Source organism: Athene cunicularia, assembly GCF_003259725.1.
Source record: "Athene cunicularia isolate RWA chromosome 4 unlocalized genomic scaffold, athCun1 chr4_part1, whole genome shotgun sequence".
Lineage (NCBI taxonomy): Eukaryota > Metazoa > Chordata > Aves > Strigiformes > Strigidae > Athene > Athene cunicularia.
This window is the reverse complement of record NW_020799098.1, coordinates 27193080-27206718: the sequence shown is the minus strand read 5'-3', so window position 1 is coordinate 27206718 and position 13639 is coordinate 27193080. Positions and strand designations below refer to the sequence as shown.

The following is a 13639-nucleotide window of genomic DNA, read 5'->3' as shown; positions in this document are numbered from 1 at the left end:
GAACATATTAAAGATCTTGCAATTCTGTTGTAAAAAGCCAGATAAAAAGCAGCTAGAGAAAGACCAACTCCATCCAGTTATCCTTGCAATTGCAGTAACAGATCCTTCCTCATATAATTTCAGTAGGGCATTTGGTGATGCAGGAGTACATCATTTTAGAGAATTCTTATGTTACCTGTGCCTTCTTTTTGGATAGACTGGAACTGTCTTTATATTTGGATTTATCAGTATGGTATTCCTGGTATGCTTTTCACATATTCACACATACTTGTTTGTTTCTTTTACATTTGAAATGATGTTTTATGAAGTCTTATTCTGGCAAATGCACATAAAATATTTAACTTCATGCTGTCTTCCAATAGAAAAAAGAAAAAGCATCTGTCATTAAGAAAAACAATGCCTATGCAGTGGCAGTTGCCAACTATGCTCCAAATATTACCAAGGACTCAGTGCTACCAACCATCTCCAAGAGCGCTACAACTGCAGAACCCAACAAGGCAAAACCAGAAGCAAAGCCACAGGAAGCAAAGAAGACATTCAATAGTGTTAGCAAAATTGACAGAATGTCTAGAATAGTGTTTCCAGTCTTATTTGGTACTTTCAATTTAGTGTATTGGGCTACATATTTAAACAGGGAGCCTGTCTTACTTGGCTTTGCGCCATCAACCTAAAAGCTGAATTGCACTGAGGACTTAAAGCATCATTCTAATCAGATAGGTTGTTCGCTATGTACAGTACGACTAATAACTGCTAATCTGTGAACCATTATGTACAGAGTGTATATAGATGTTTTATCTGTGTATCTCCAAAGGAGGAACACAGTGTTAATTCATGGGTCTGTAAACAGATAGCACCCATGGCAAATATAGCCAGCTCTTTAAAAGTTATACCCAGGGGAGTTCTGTTAAACTAGGATACATATATACAGAATTATATTCTCTCCGTACAATGAAATGAAGATATGATCCTACGTAATTATTTAGGAACAGTATTTTTTTAATTTAAAGTTAAAATATTTTTCTATAAAGTAACTAATTCTACTTTAATGAAAGAAACTGTCATTTAAAAAAATGATTTTTTTAAAAAGGCGTAATTGTTTCATACAATAGCAGTACCCATGTACATAACAGAGTACGGAAATCGTACAGTTCTATTGTTCGCAAACATTCTGGATACTAGTTAGGCTGAAGAGGTAGTAAAAACTACTATATGGCAAAAGTCACAAGTTTCTTACTTCTGTCCTGTTTGAAGTTGTTAACAAACTCTTCTAATTGATTTCAGGGAAAAACAAGTGTTAATCAAATTTCCAATATCAACCAACTTCTGCTAGTGAAACTCTTATTCTTTTCACTGTTTTATTTATTTGACGTTGCTAAGCCAGGTTGTCTGGTTCAGCAAAGTTGGATTATTTTTCTTTTTTCTTGTGTTCTTAATAGGATTATTGTCAGGTTCATAAAAGCACTCAGAAAATTTTCAGGGTTAAGTATATCAGTAATATATCACTCTTTTTCCTTGCTTAATGTTATCCTAAAACCTGCCATTAAAATATTTCCCTGTATTTGTCCCAGAAAGCATTGTATTCAAGGGAAAGAAGAACCATGATTTAAGTTCAGGAAATTGTCCATATAATAAAATTTACTGCTGCTTTTGTAAATTGCAACTTCACATTTCGCTGACATAACTTTACAACAACTTTGTATACTAGAAATGGTTTTGCTAAGATTTGAATGTTATTTTTTTAATAAAAGGTCATGCATCATCAGTAGGTATCAACTGTATTTCATATACACAAATAAAACAAAATTGGAGCTGCCATTTACAATTTTATATGAACATTTAATACTGATTAGTAAAACTTTTTCATCTGAGCCTTTGCAAAGATTCTTTAAGCCCCAAAAGGCCTGGTAAATCATGACATAAGTAATAATTGTGTACTGTATTTAGATTTTAGTGTACTTGGCCAATCAAAAATATTTTGATTCACACATACATTAGCAGTTATTAGTTGACCTTTAAAAAAAGATACACCTTTATGATGATGTCTTCTAGTAGAGACATATGTAGTCGTATAGTGTCATTTATTGCAGTTTTGTACAGTACTTGAGTATAGTGCATAAAATAGATATGTTCAGAATTTAACAAAGTTGTACAAATATTTCTAAAAATCAAATAAAAGAGTATCTTAAGACATGGAAATGCGCTAAAGACAACAAAAAGAAACACTGCTTTCATTTGCTGTTTCATTTTCTTGCTTTTTCTTTGCTTTTAATGTGATTCTGTTTTGTATTTTGTGTGACAGTATAGATGCCAAGGTCACAAATGTATATTATGAATAGAATTAATAGTAAGACAGAGTTGACTTCAGTAAAATAAAGACATTTCGTAAGTTATAAATGAAAGGGAGAAGCATGGACAAGGTGTGTATCCCTTGAAGTCCCTCTAATTAAACCATCAGATTCAACCTTTCTCATCAACAGTAGTTAAAAAATGAGCACTTTACTCAGAACATGAAAATAAAAATATCCTTATTTTCATATATATTTATATATAAATGTAGATCTTCCATGTAACATGGAGATGTGTGCAATAGTGTGATTATGAGCATAAGGCTGGAAGGCAAGCAATAAAAAAAAAGGTTTTTTCATAGTATAATTATACATATTTAAAATGTTTCATTTGTAAATTATAAATTATCCCTTTAATGTCACATTGTCCAGGTATGAATAAATATATAAATATGTACATATGTACAAATAATTGTAAATATAAGAACTGTAGAAAAATCCCTTCACTTTTAACTCTGTTTTTGGCAAAGGGCTCTGACTGTATAGTTTAATGGAGGCCCATGCTAAACTGCTCTTGAACTTGAGTAGCTCCATTGTTTTCTGTAGCTGAGGTCTCCTTCCTGTGACCTAGGGGGAGTTCTTACCTCGTGTTCACATCAGCAGATCTAGGGACTCTCTGAACCTCACTGGACTGGGGTATGAGAAACAGAGGACTGTGTTTCACCCTTGGCCACATCCCAAGTACTCCAAACCCTTCACAATTTTTAAACAATGTTGTGTATTGCTCCATGCATGACACTGTATAGTCAGAACTCCCCACTACAAACATGAGTGTGCTCAGAACCATGTTTGATTACCTGGTAAGGAAGGATTTTGCACCTTTATCCAAGAATGGAACCCCTCAAAGATTTTTAACAGTACAGTTCTTCTCCAACAAGACTTTTTCTCTGGAAGATAACATCTGTGTAATTCAGAGCTGCATGCAAAAAGTGTATCTTCAGATTCCACAAGAAGCCTGATGCTGTCTCATATGAGTCAGTTCTGCTATTACCTCTTTTATTGGGTATGATTATTTTTTCATTCACTGATCATTTTCTCTACACTTGTGTTATGCTTAGTCAGTCAGAAAAAAAACAGGTGTTTATCACATGCTAAATATACATTTATTACACACTACTATAGAAAAATAGGCATACTATATAAATTAACTCAGTGGAAAATATAATACATTTTTATATCTACATGCAGTTATTGTGGGCATCAACAAGGCTTTTGAGGGCATACACTCCAGAAAAGTTCCACTTTTACATTTGGTTCAGTTGGTCTGTGTTGAAGCAAACTCCTTTGGTGGGAGGAAGGAGGCTGCTTTATAGTTTCACTGCTGAAACACTTATAGTGAGTGAACTGACTACACACAAGTTGCAAATGTTTAAAACTAACAACTGGCTAAGTGAATTTGAATGTAAAGTTTTAAGTGAATGCAAGCATCATGCAAGGAACACCGGAATTACAAGAGTTAGGCCTTCTTTCATTTTGCAGTATAATCAGTGTCTGGGATTTTAAAGCTGGTCTCACAAATGTATGTGCCAAATACCTAGAAGTTTCATTTAATTTGAATAAAACTTGCTGGTCTTAAATACTTAAAGCGGGGAGAGAGAGTATGAGTGAGCACACACAAGTCACTTTGCTATCAAAGACTTGCACATGGAATCTACTAGTGAAATTTTTGGTTGATATGTTAATCTATTTTTCCCAGTACGCTTGGGTCAGGTTGTCATATTTTATGTGATTTAAGAAATTAATACAATAAATACAATGATATAGCACTGTGGTAAACTTGGATTGGAATTACCGTAATTCTGAACAAGGTTTATGAAATAGGTTTCCAGTGTAATACTGGAGCATGTACTTCTGGATGTATGTAGTTGGTAATTTAACAGTAGTTTATAAATCAGCATGAAGAATATACAGATCAGCAGGGTTTATCAGCCAGTGTTGTCTGTGGGACACTTAACAGATTCCTTTAAAAGAGTGGCTTGCAAACTTCTCAATGATGTTGTAACCAGTGAAATTACCTTCACCTTCTATATCTGGGTTAATTCAACTTGTAACTGCTGCATTGTCGAACACCATTAAAAAATATTATGGTAGATGTTCTGAGATACAAGTTTTAACTTGGGAGACTATTCATACAACTGAACATTATGCTAAATTGAGGAGCTAATAGGAGAGAACGTGAAATAGTTTCACTAGACACCAAATGGGAGCCTTACAGAATCATCTTCCCTTCCCAGTGATTATAGATAACATATGGGGTGGTGAGAGTTTTCAAAAGTGGGGTCACCATAAACTGCCTGCGTGAAAGCAACCAGAAGCAGATGGGAAGAGGTAGGGGTGTATGAAGGAGGAAAGGGGGAAAGAGAAGAAGCAATTGGCTTTGTTACTGTGTCAGTGGATTGAGGAATACACTGAGGAATCCATTGAAGAAGGTAACGCGTGTTTTTGCTTCAGCTTCAGTTCTGAGCCTTATTACTACATGTAAGTTGTGGGAAAGTAACTTTTAGAGCATATGAAATTGAAATACTTCTTGTGTAATTCTGCTGAACTTGAGGGACATGAGTTGTGTCTTTGAAACAGAGAGGCTTCTGCTGACTGCTTTGTGGAAACCATGCAATGTTGTCTGCTTCCTGCTGTATGGGACATCTAGGGCAGAGGGGGAAAAGAAACTTCAGGAATTAAGTAGAACTTTGTTAATTCTAGGTTTTGTTTTCTTAAGAGATGCGACTTTCACTTAAGCACAGATAGCATCCATCCTCTATCTCTCATTCTTATTCTGAAAGTGGTGCACAAGTTTTTGCCTCGTCCTTTCACGAAATAGATTAACTCTATGCTTCTGAACATTTCCATTCCTAACAATTTTGCATGAAAGATGATTTCAGTATGGATATGAACCTATCATCAGTCTATGCCCAATTACGTGTAAACACATAATGCTAAAATTTAGAAAGCAATGCAATGGGTTTTAAAGCAGAGGAAGAAAACATTTTAAAATCAGCCCAGAAAGTTAAATAGCTTCATCTAAAAAACACAGAACATGATAAATGTACAAACATCTAAACTAATCTAAATAGAATTTCTGAGTGTGGTATAATTTGATGTAATATATAAAGTTTTTTTCTTAAAGACTTTGAAATGTTAAAGTAATTAAGTGAGTTTATATGAAAGTCAGCTCACACTTCAGCCTCTAGTGAAGGGAGTCATTCTTTATAAAGCAGAGTTTTAGGATTCCTTCCATCTCTTCCCAGTGACAGTGCACCTTCTGCTAGATTGTTGTCATTTTAGTAATATCCCTTTAATATTACCTTCTCTTGATCTTTTTTTTTTTTTTTTTTTTTTTTTTGTGTTTGTTTGTCAAGGAGGCCTCCTCCACCTCATTTCTGTAGATAACCCAAACTCCCTAACAACCAGAAAAGACTTCATCATTTTAGACCTTTAGTAGTGGAAGCTAAAGGGTCAAAAGTTTGTTTCAATGAATGGCAGATATTAAACACATTTAAAAAAAAAAAAAGTTTTCCTCTACTTTAGACCATTTAATTTTCTAGATTCAGATCTCTCTAGCTGAATCCTTGAACTCATATTTTGGAGTCTGTGATTACATCTTACTGGAATAGGCTAAACTTTGAGGGCTTGACATCTCTGGCTGAGATCAGGGCAAAATTTGCACTGAATTTAAAATAAAACTGATTAGTATCCTCAGGATGTTTGTTTACATCACTGAAGTCAGTAAGGATTTTGTAAAGAAGGGAAGTACACCTGAGAGTACCTGGGCTCTTCTTTGGATAGAGGTGTTTAGTTCTTTAACTTATGAAAATAAGCCCTTTAAAAGAAGAGCCAGCCATACTGAAATACAGGACTTGATGTCTGTTTCATTCCTGGTATACATTAATGCCTTTTAAGATATTATGGAAGTGCTATGAGTTAGGAGTAGGTGATAACACAAAAAGGAATTTGGAGGTTGTTTTAAAATATGCAAGATGATGTATACTATTCCTCTAGTGTTGGTGTCTACATAAATATATATGAATATATTTTTATGGTTGGATGATTTAAAAGTTATATTTTGCTTTCAAATTTTAATTCCTTAAATAATGTTGTGAATACCTCACTCAATCAGGTGGCCTGGAGCGTGTCTTTATGCATTCAAGGTTTTTAATGATTGCACCGAGTGCTTTCATTCATCTGATATTCAAAGAGGTGAGCTTCAGCAGGTTGAAGTGTTATATTTGTTTTACAGGACTTCATCCATCTATCTACACTGTTAAGGATGGATGGAAATAGAAAATGGAACAAGATATTGCTTTGATCAACTGCTTTTGATATTCTTTATTAGATGTTCATTTTGGCTGAATTTATCAGTTTATAGGCTACTGTAGCTTAGCATTAGCACGGAATGCAATGTAGTACTTCACACCTATTAGAATACGTATGTACAATATGTACCGTATCTATAAACTGTTAAAAAAACAGTTCCTAAACAGCACTCCTTCACTCCGCTCCCCCCCAGAAAGTCACTTTATTAGGAAACATTTGAAGGCACTTTAATTTTAATGGAAGTGATTACACTAAATCTTGTTATATTTGATTTTTTTTTTTTTTTTAATAAATAAATAATGTGGAGTCTGATTCAGACATTGTTAGCAACTTCTCAGCTGTGCTGGAGTCAGAGAGCATTTATGCATCATATGACAAATCTACTTTAGTGAGTCACTTAGGTGTAAGAATATATAGGAGTTTGAAAATAGATGCTTCCAGTATATTAACAAGAAATAAGGAAACAGGAAGAATGGAACCCATAATTTTAAAGAAAATTAAACACCAATCAAATATGCATAGTAAGAAACTGCATGATAAATGTAAGTATACTTAACCTTGAACATCAACGTCATATAAAATCTTCTGGGTGACAGTTCACTTATTTAGTAGGTTTCATAGTTATAAATAATTAAAGAGGACAAAAATATTCTGTAATTTGTGACCTTGTTTTAACTGGAAAAAGTTGTTACTTTTCTAAACTGTAAAAGAAATAACTGGATTTATGTTTGAATGTGTCACTGCTTGCTGTTGAAGAATATTTATTAACCACATGCAAAATATTGCTTAACATTATCTTTTTGTACTTCTTATTAAAGTTAATTTAAATATAGCACATTTTGTATTTTTGGTTTTAATGCTTTGACAGCACAAATGTTTAATTCCCCTCACGGCTTTTCTCTTAGGATTTGTGTGTGGGTTTTTTGTTTGTTTGTTTTTGTTGGCTTATTTTTAAGCAACCCATTACAGCCTCTGTGAAGGTGCTTTTTCATTAAGGATAGAATTTCCCATAGGAAGCAAATAATATATTGGAAATAAAATATTCCTTAGCTTGTTGAGAGTTTAACAGAGTTTTCTATTTACATGTTGAGAATGCCCTCATGGATTCATATTACGCATGGCTATGTTTCATGTTTTCAGAAGGTTATAAAACATACTGCTGCAGGGTATTCTCTAACCACCAGTTGATGTGGAACATAAGAAAACTCCTACTAGACAGCTTGGTTCATCAGAGTGAGTAGATGGGGTAACAAAGCTTACTTGGAAAAAACCCCAAATATTTATGTTGTTTGCAGGGAGTGGGTTTGGTTTTGGTTTTGTGTTTTTTTTTGGTTGTTGTTGTTTGTTTTTTTTTTGTTGTTGTTTTTTTTTTTTTTTAAATGAGTGTTCTGAGTTCCAAGACTTTCAGTGGAAAGGCTATAAATATTTCAGGGATGGCCCTTTCTTTTCCTGTATAGCTGCAGCTTCTAATGGCAAACACATAAATGTTCTTCATGGAAGATGGAAGTATTTTTTTTTAATCAGAAGGGATTTGGAGCTCCTTGTATCTTGGCTGGGGCTATGTAATGCTCTCCTAGTGTACCTGGGGATGCCAGGACAGAGTGTGAGGAATCCAGATTGTGAATAGATAAATATATTAGTTATAATAATTTACATTGGAAAGAATTACTGAAGGTCATCCTGTCCAATCCCCTGCTCAAAGCACAGTCACATTACATGAAGTTGTGTGAGGCCTTGTGCAGTCAGGTGTTGAGCATCTCCAAGGATGGAAACCACACAACCTCCCTGGGTCTCTGTCATCACCTTCATGGCATAAAAACACTTATTTGTATTTGATTGGAATGTCCCATATTACAAATTGTGCCTATTGCTACTTGTTATATTGCTTCAGACTTCTGAGACAAGTGTCCCTATATATATTTTCCAAGCTTTAGCTCTAAGTGGTTTGGTTTTATTGTTAATTTAGATGATTGAAAATGCTAACATTTGGGCCCAGCCTTATCACAAGGCTGCCTTTCCTAGAGTTTTCCTTGGAAGATCACTGCTTAGATCCTACTTGCTTGTACCCCAGAAGAGATATTTGGACTGGTCGATAAAAAACTCCACCTGCCTCTGTGAATCAGTACAATATCCTTTGCATGTGTATGATGACTTCTGTCAATTAACAAGATGCAGCAGAAGAGCCTTGCTATCACATATCCTCATGTAATCAAATTGGATGATTTTTCACATGCTTTTCCACAGGAAATTTCAGGTATTGAGGCGATTCAAAATACATATTATATCAGATGAGGAGAACCCTCCCTTTTATACATTGACTACCACTGGCCATGTGGTAAGGGTTACAATGTGGCTGATGGACTTAATTTTTTAATTTCAACTGCATGTTGATGTTTTAATTTCAACTTGACTATAGAATGCTATATATCCAGTAGCTACAACTACCTGATCGATTTCAGCTCGAACAGCGACATACCTCCGTGACGGAACAAATGCATGATGCTTCATAGCCAAATGTCTGCCCTTTCAGCCTTGGAGCTTCTTGCATGAGGAGCACTCCCTGAATAGTTGCTGAAAATGAATGGCAGATTTGCAGGCAGGCAGTGCACAGTGTTCTCTTCCCCTGGGGAAAGGGTCCTGTGTAGTTACATAGCCTTTTGGTCTGGGAAGACCTGTGCTTCAGTGCCAGCACCTCCCTACAGGAAGCTGGGAACCTGTAAAAGAAGGGCTGGGTAACTGCAGTTGTGGTCCCAAGGTAACGTATCACAGCTCCTTCTTGTGCTTTGTATTCTGGCACCTGCTGGCAGGACAGGCTACATCAGTTAGGTGCCTTCTGTATGCACCAGAAACAGCCTTCTGTTCAGAAACAAACTGTAAAACCTATTGCTCCTTGTGGCCCTTGGCTGGGACGTCTTTATGAGCTATGTGGCATACCTTGTAGAGTTCAAGATATTGTGTTGCTCGTAGTTCAAATTCTGTTAGATGATTCAGCTTGGATTTCAGGCTTGTAAACTCTTGAGTGTTAAAGGTACCAACAAACACCAACAAATATATTTCTTGGCATTGGAATATTTGTCAGAGTACACAGTCTCCTAACTGTCATCACAGTCTCCTGGATTTGAAGGGAAAATCCAAATGTGAGGAGTAAAAAAATGTCAAAGAAAGTTCACTTAAGTTCTCCAGGTCAAACTGCTATTTACATCATATCTCTAACTGTATCCTGCACTAGGATGTACGCTCCATCTGCAGATTGGCACAGACAGAGTGAGGGCATTGCCTTCCTGTTAATGGACTGGGTTTTCTTCTGGATTGTTTTGTGACATCTCAAAAGTGTTTTGTTTTTTTTGTTTGGGTTTTTTTATTTTTTTGTAGCACACCTTATACTGTTAGTCTAGTCTTGATCCTGAAGTCCCAGAGAGACTGTTTATTGTATTACAGAGTGACACTGAAGTACAACGTTCTCAGTGAACTCCAGTCCTGCTACAACACTGTCACTAACCCTGTTCCCAGGGAAAAGCCTATGAACAGCACACACACTGAATATTGAGCAATACATTGGGGAATGCGTGAGCCTGATTCTTGTTACCACTTCACAGCTTGCCATTTCTTTTCCACTGCTCCAAAACCATCAACCGTTCCTTCAAGTGGTGCTGAGAGTTTGGTCAGCCCATGACACACTCATAGGTATGTGCTCGTGTTATCCGGGCATTGTTCCCTGCTTTTCTCTAGAGCTGTAAATCAGTAGCTTTTGAGTGTGTACCAATGGGCTCCAATCTCAGTAGTATGACCAGTACTTTTATTATGTATCTATTCAAGGTATTTGCTTATTGAGAGATTTACTGTTTTATTAGGACACTGCAGATAAGACCTCCTGGAGTCACTGGATGAATCTGACTTTTTTTTGCATTTCTTCCACTTCATAGATAATATCGTAATATAAAACAACCAACATCCCAATGCTAAGATAAAAATAAGGATGTAATTATCACTGAAGAAACTGTTCTGCTTGTCTCTTAAAAAATTTCCTTTTTCATGGATGCAGAACTGTAGGCAGACCAAATATGTTTGGAGAGCAAAATATGCTTGTAATGCTCTCTTATTAGCAATTGTCCAAAGATAGCTAACTGAAGGAAAAAGTGTTTTACTTCAGTTAGAATATTTTCTTTCTCTGATTATTTCGCCAGTATCAAAGATAACTTTTATGCTCTTATGGAATGTTGAGGCATTAATAACAATGCAGAAAATGGACTATATTATATTTTTTCAGAAAATATTGAATCCAAAAGTCAGATTGTAATTAATGAGGATTTCTTTTCAACAGTACGCTTTGTGTATGGATATGAAGCAAACAGGGGCCATGAGTAAATATTTGCAGTTGACAAATCCTGTGGGAGAAGAAAAGCATTTAGTTAGACCCAGCATGGAAAACATTTTGAACTTTGCATTTGTGGTGGATAGGAGCCACAGTAAGTGAAAGATGAATATTCATAAGATTTTAAATATTGAAAAACAACTCTGCTTTCAATTTCTTTGCAGATCTTTTGAGACCTTCATAAATTATTAAAGAGGAAGGAATTCGATGTCTCTTCCAATTTCCAGACTAGCATCATTTTTTGCTAATACTGGGCATGAGTATTAAGTGCAAAAAATGTGACTGACTCTTATGAAGATTACTGTTTTGTTCAGAGCAACTTATTTAACTGCTGCATTCCTCTCCATCCCCCAGATCAATTGTTAATATTTTGAGGTAGTCAGAACTGGCAATGAAAATGCCCCTAAGTTGTGGCTTGATATATTGCTGTTAAATCTTTCTGATGGAACACATTTTACTTCAAAATCCCTTTCTGTTCTTCCTTTCTATCACAGTCACTTAACACTAAACAGGTTAGTGTTTGCAGAAATGACAGTGATGGGAGTTTAGAGTCAAACTATGTTTCATACTGTATTATAGGTAGAGTTCAATAGCTTTTACTGAGGGCTCTGTATGGTGGTCAGTGTTTCTATTAAAAAAAAAAAAAAAAGTCTGACAGTATTAATACATTAGAACAAGTGTCCAGTAATGAGCCAGTGACCAGGTGATACTGGGAATATCAAACACTAGATCCATAGCTTCACACCTCACACTAAGAGACAGTAATAAGAAAAAAAAAAATTAAAAAAAAAAAAAAAAAGAGTGGAGAAAACCTAAAGCAATGCAGGAGGCTTCTGAAGTACATTGATGACATGGCACAGGTGATGGCGAAGCCAACAAGGGGAGATGCACTGCTGTAGTTCATACTTACAGACAAGGATGGACTGGTTGGGGGTGTGCAAGCCTTGGGTGCACTGACTATGAGATGGTAGCGTTCAGGATCCTGAGAGGAAGAAACAAGGCAAAAAGTAGAATTTCAGCCCTGGGCTTCAAGAGAGCAGACTGGCCCTAACTCAGATCTCCGCACAGTGCTAACTCCACACTCAGCCCCAGGCTGCTGAGGGATATGCTTGAAAGAATCCCTTGGTAGATGGTCCTGGAGAGAAAAGGAGTCCAGGGCATCTAGTGGATTTTCAAGGATCTTCTCCTCCAAGCACAAGAAAAGCCCAACTCAGTATTCCAAAGTAAAGAAGACCAGACTGGATTTTTTCAGAGATATCTAGTGAAAGGACAAGAGGCAAATGGCACAAACTGGTATACAGGGTGTCTCATTTAAACACACAAAACCCCCTGCCTTAGTGTGAGAGTGACTGAGCACTGGACAAGTTGACCAGAGATGCTGTGGTGTCTCCATCTTCGGAGATATTCTGGACGTGTTGCTGAGCAATCTGCTGTCGGTGACCTGCTTGAAGTAGGGAGTTTAGACAAGATGATCTCCAGAGATTCCTCCTAACTTCAGTGACCCTGTGACTCTGTGCAAAAGCTGACAAAGCTGGTGCTGGGAGGAAGAATGAACTTGCAGGTATTTAAATTGCTTTCCAAGGATCCAAGCAGATCACTGTCTCTCATGGCACAATATTAAATGAGCTCTAGGTTCAACCTTATTTCCTCTTCTGCAAATGTGTTCTTGGCTTTCCACCTTGGAATATATCAACTCCAAGATCTGTGTTAAATATGAACTGTACCGATCCTGAAAATGTGTCATTTCCAGCTTTGAAGAGGTCTACTTGTGGTCAGAGGAGATAATTTTGGCCTCTTGGATTATGCAGCTCCACCAAAGACTCCTTGCTGGGGTGGACTGTGGTGCAATCTGATATCAGCAGTGACATTTCCTCTAATTTATGGTTGCAAATTAACGTGCTCTTCCCCTCTTCATTTTCAAACCCAAAATTTGAAAGACTAGCAGCCATTTTTTCTTCAGATTCCAGTACCAACATAGGCTGTATAAAGAAAGTGTGATTGTTAGAAGTCACAATGATAGCCCTTTAACTCTAGAAAGAGATTGACTCAGATAGAAATCCATTACAAAAAGAAATGAATACCTAGCTTTTTAGAAAGGAGTCTATAGGTACATTGAGAAATTAATTTATCAAATTTGGAGATATACCTAGCCTTACAATTGAGGCTGAGGCTGTATATGACTGAACTTGCTTTCTCTTACTCTCCAAGTCACCTAGCTAACCTGATAAATCCAGAATCTGGTTCTTGGTGAATTACATGACAAGTTAAGAATAGTCCTGATTTAAGGAAAAACCTAAACCAACCCAAACAAAAAAAACAAAAACAAAAAACAAAGGTAGGAAGACTTATGTGGGTATACATAAATGCAAGTATGTATGCATATATTTCAATCTTCAGATTAAAAAACACTGAAAAAAATGGTTGTGCACAACAGAGGCATTATAGTCCATTTCTATATGGGAACAAACACTTTATAGTCCAGCCAACAAACATTATAGTCCAGCCAGTGATTTTCTTTCTTCTTTAGAAAATGAGGAGCCTGACATGAGGGGAGCATTGAGTGTGACCAAAGGCAAGAGATTCACCACAGCTTGAGTTAATACATGCACCT

The 13639-nt window shown here is 36.2% G+C and overlaps 1 protein-coding gene across 3 annotated transcripts in view; it reads left to right on the top strand.

Moving 5' to 3' along the window:
* The window catches only part of GABRA2 (gamma-aminobutyric acid type A receptor alpha2 subunit), a 61950-nt gene extending 55010 nt beyond the window's left edge, over positions 1–6940 (top strand). For 2 of the 3 annotated variants that reach the window (XM_026846733.1, XM_026846735.1), the window contains one exon: positions 363–6940. In XM_026846733.1, coding sequence (XP_026702534.1) covers positions 363–671 — 309 coding nt within the window. In that variant the 3' untranslated portion in view covers positions 672–6940. The remainder of the gene's footprint in view (positions 1–362) is intronic. The other variant, XM_026846736.1, reaches the window with a different exon arrangement.
* The last annotated feature ends 6699 nt before the right edge of the window (positions 6941–13639 follow it).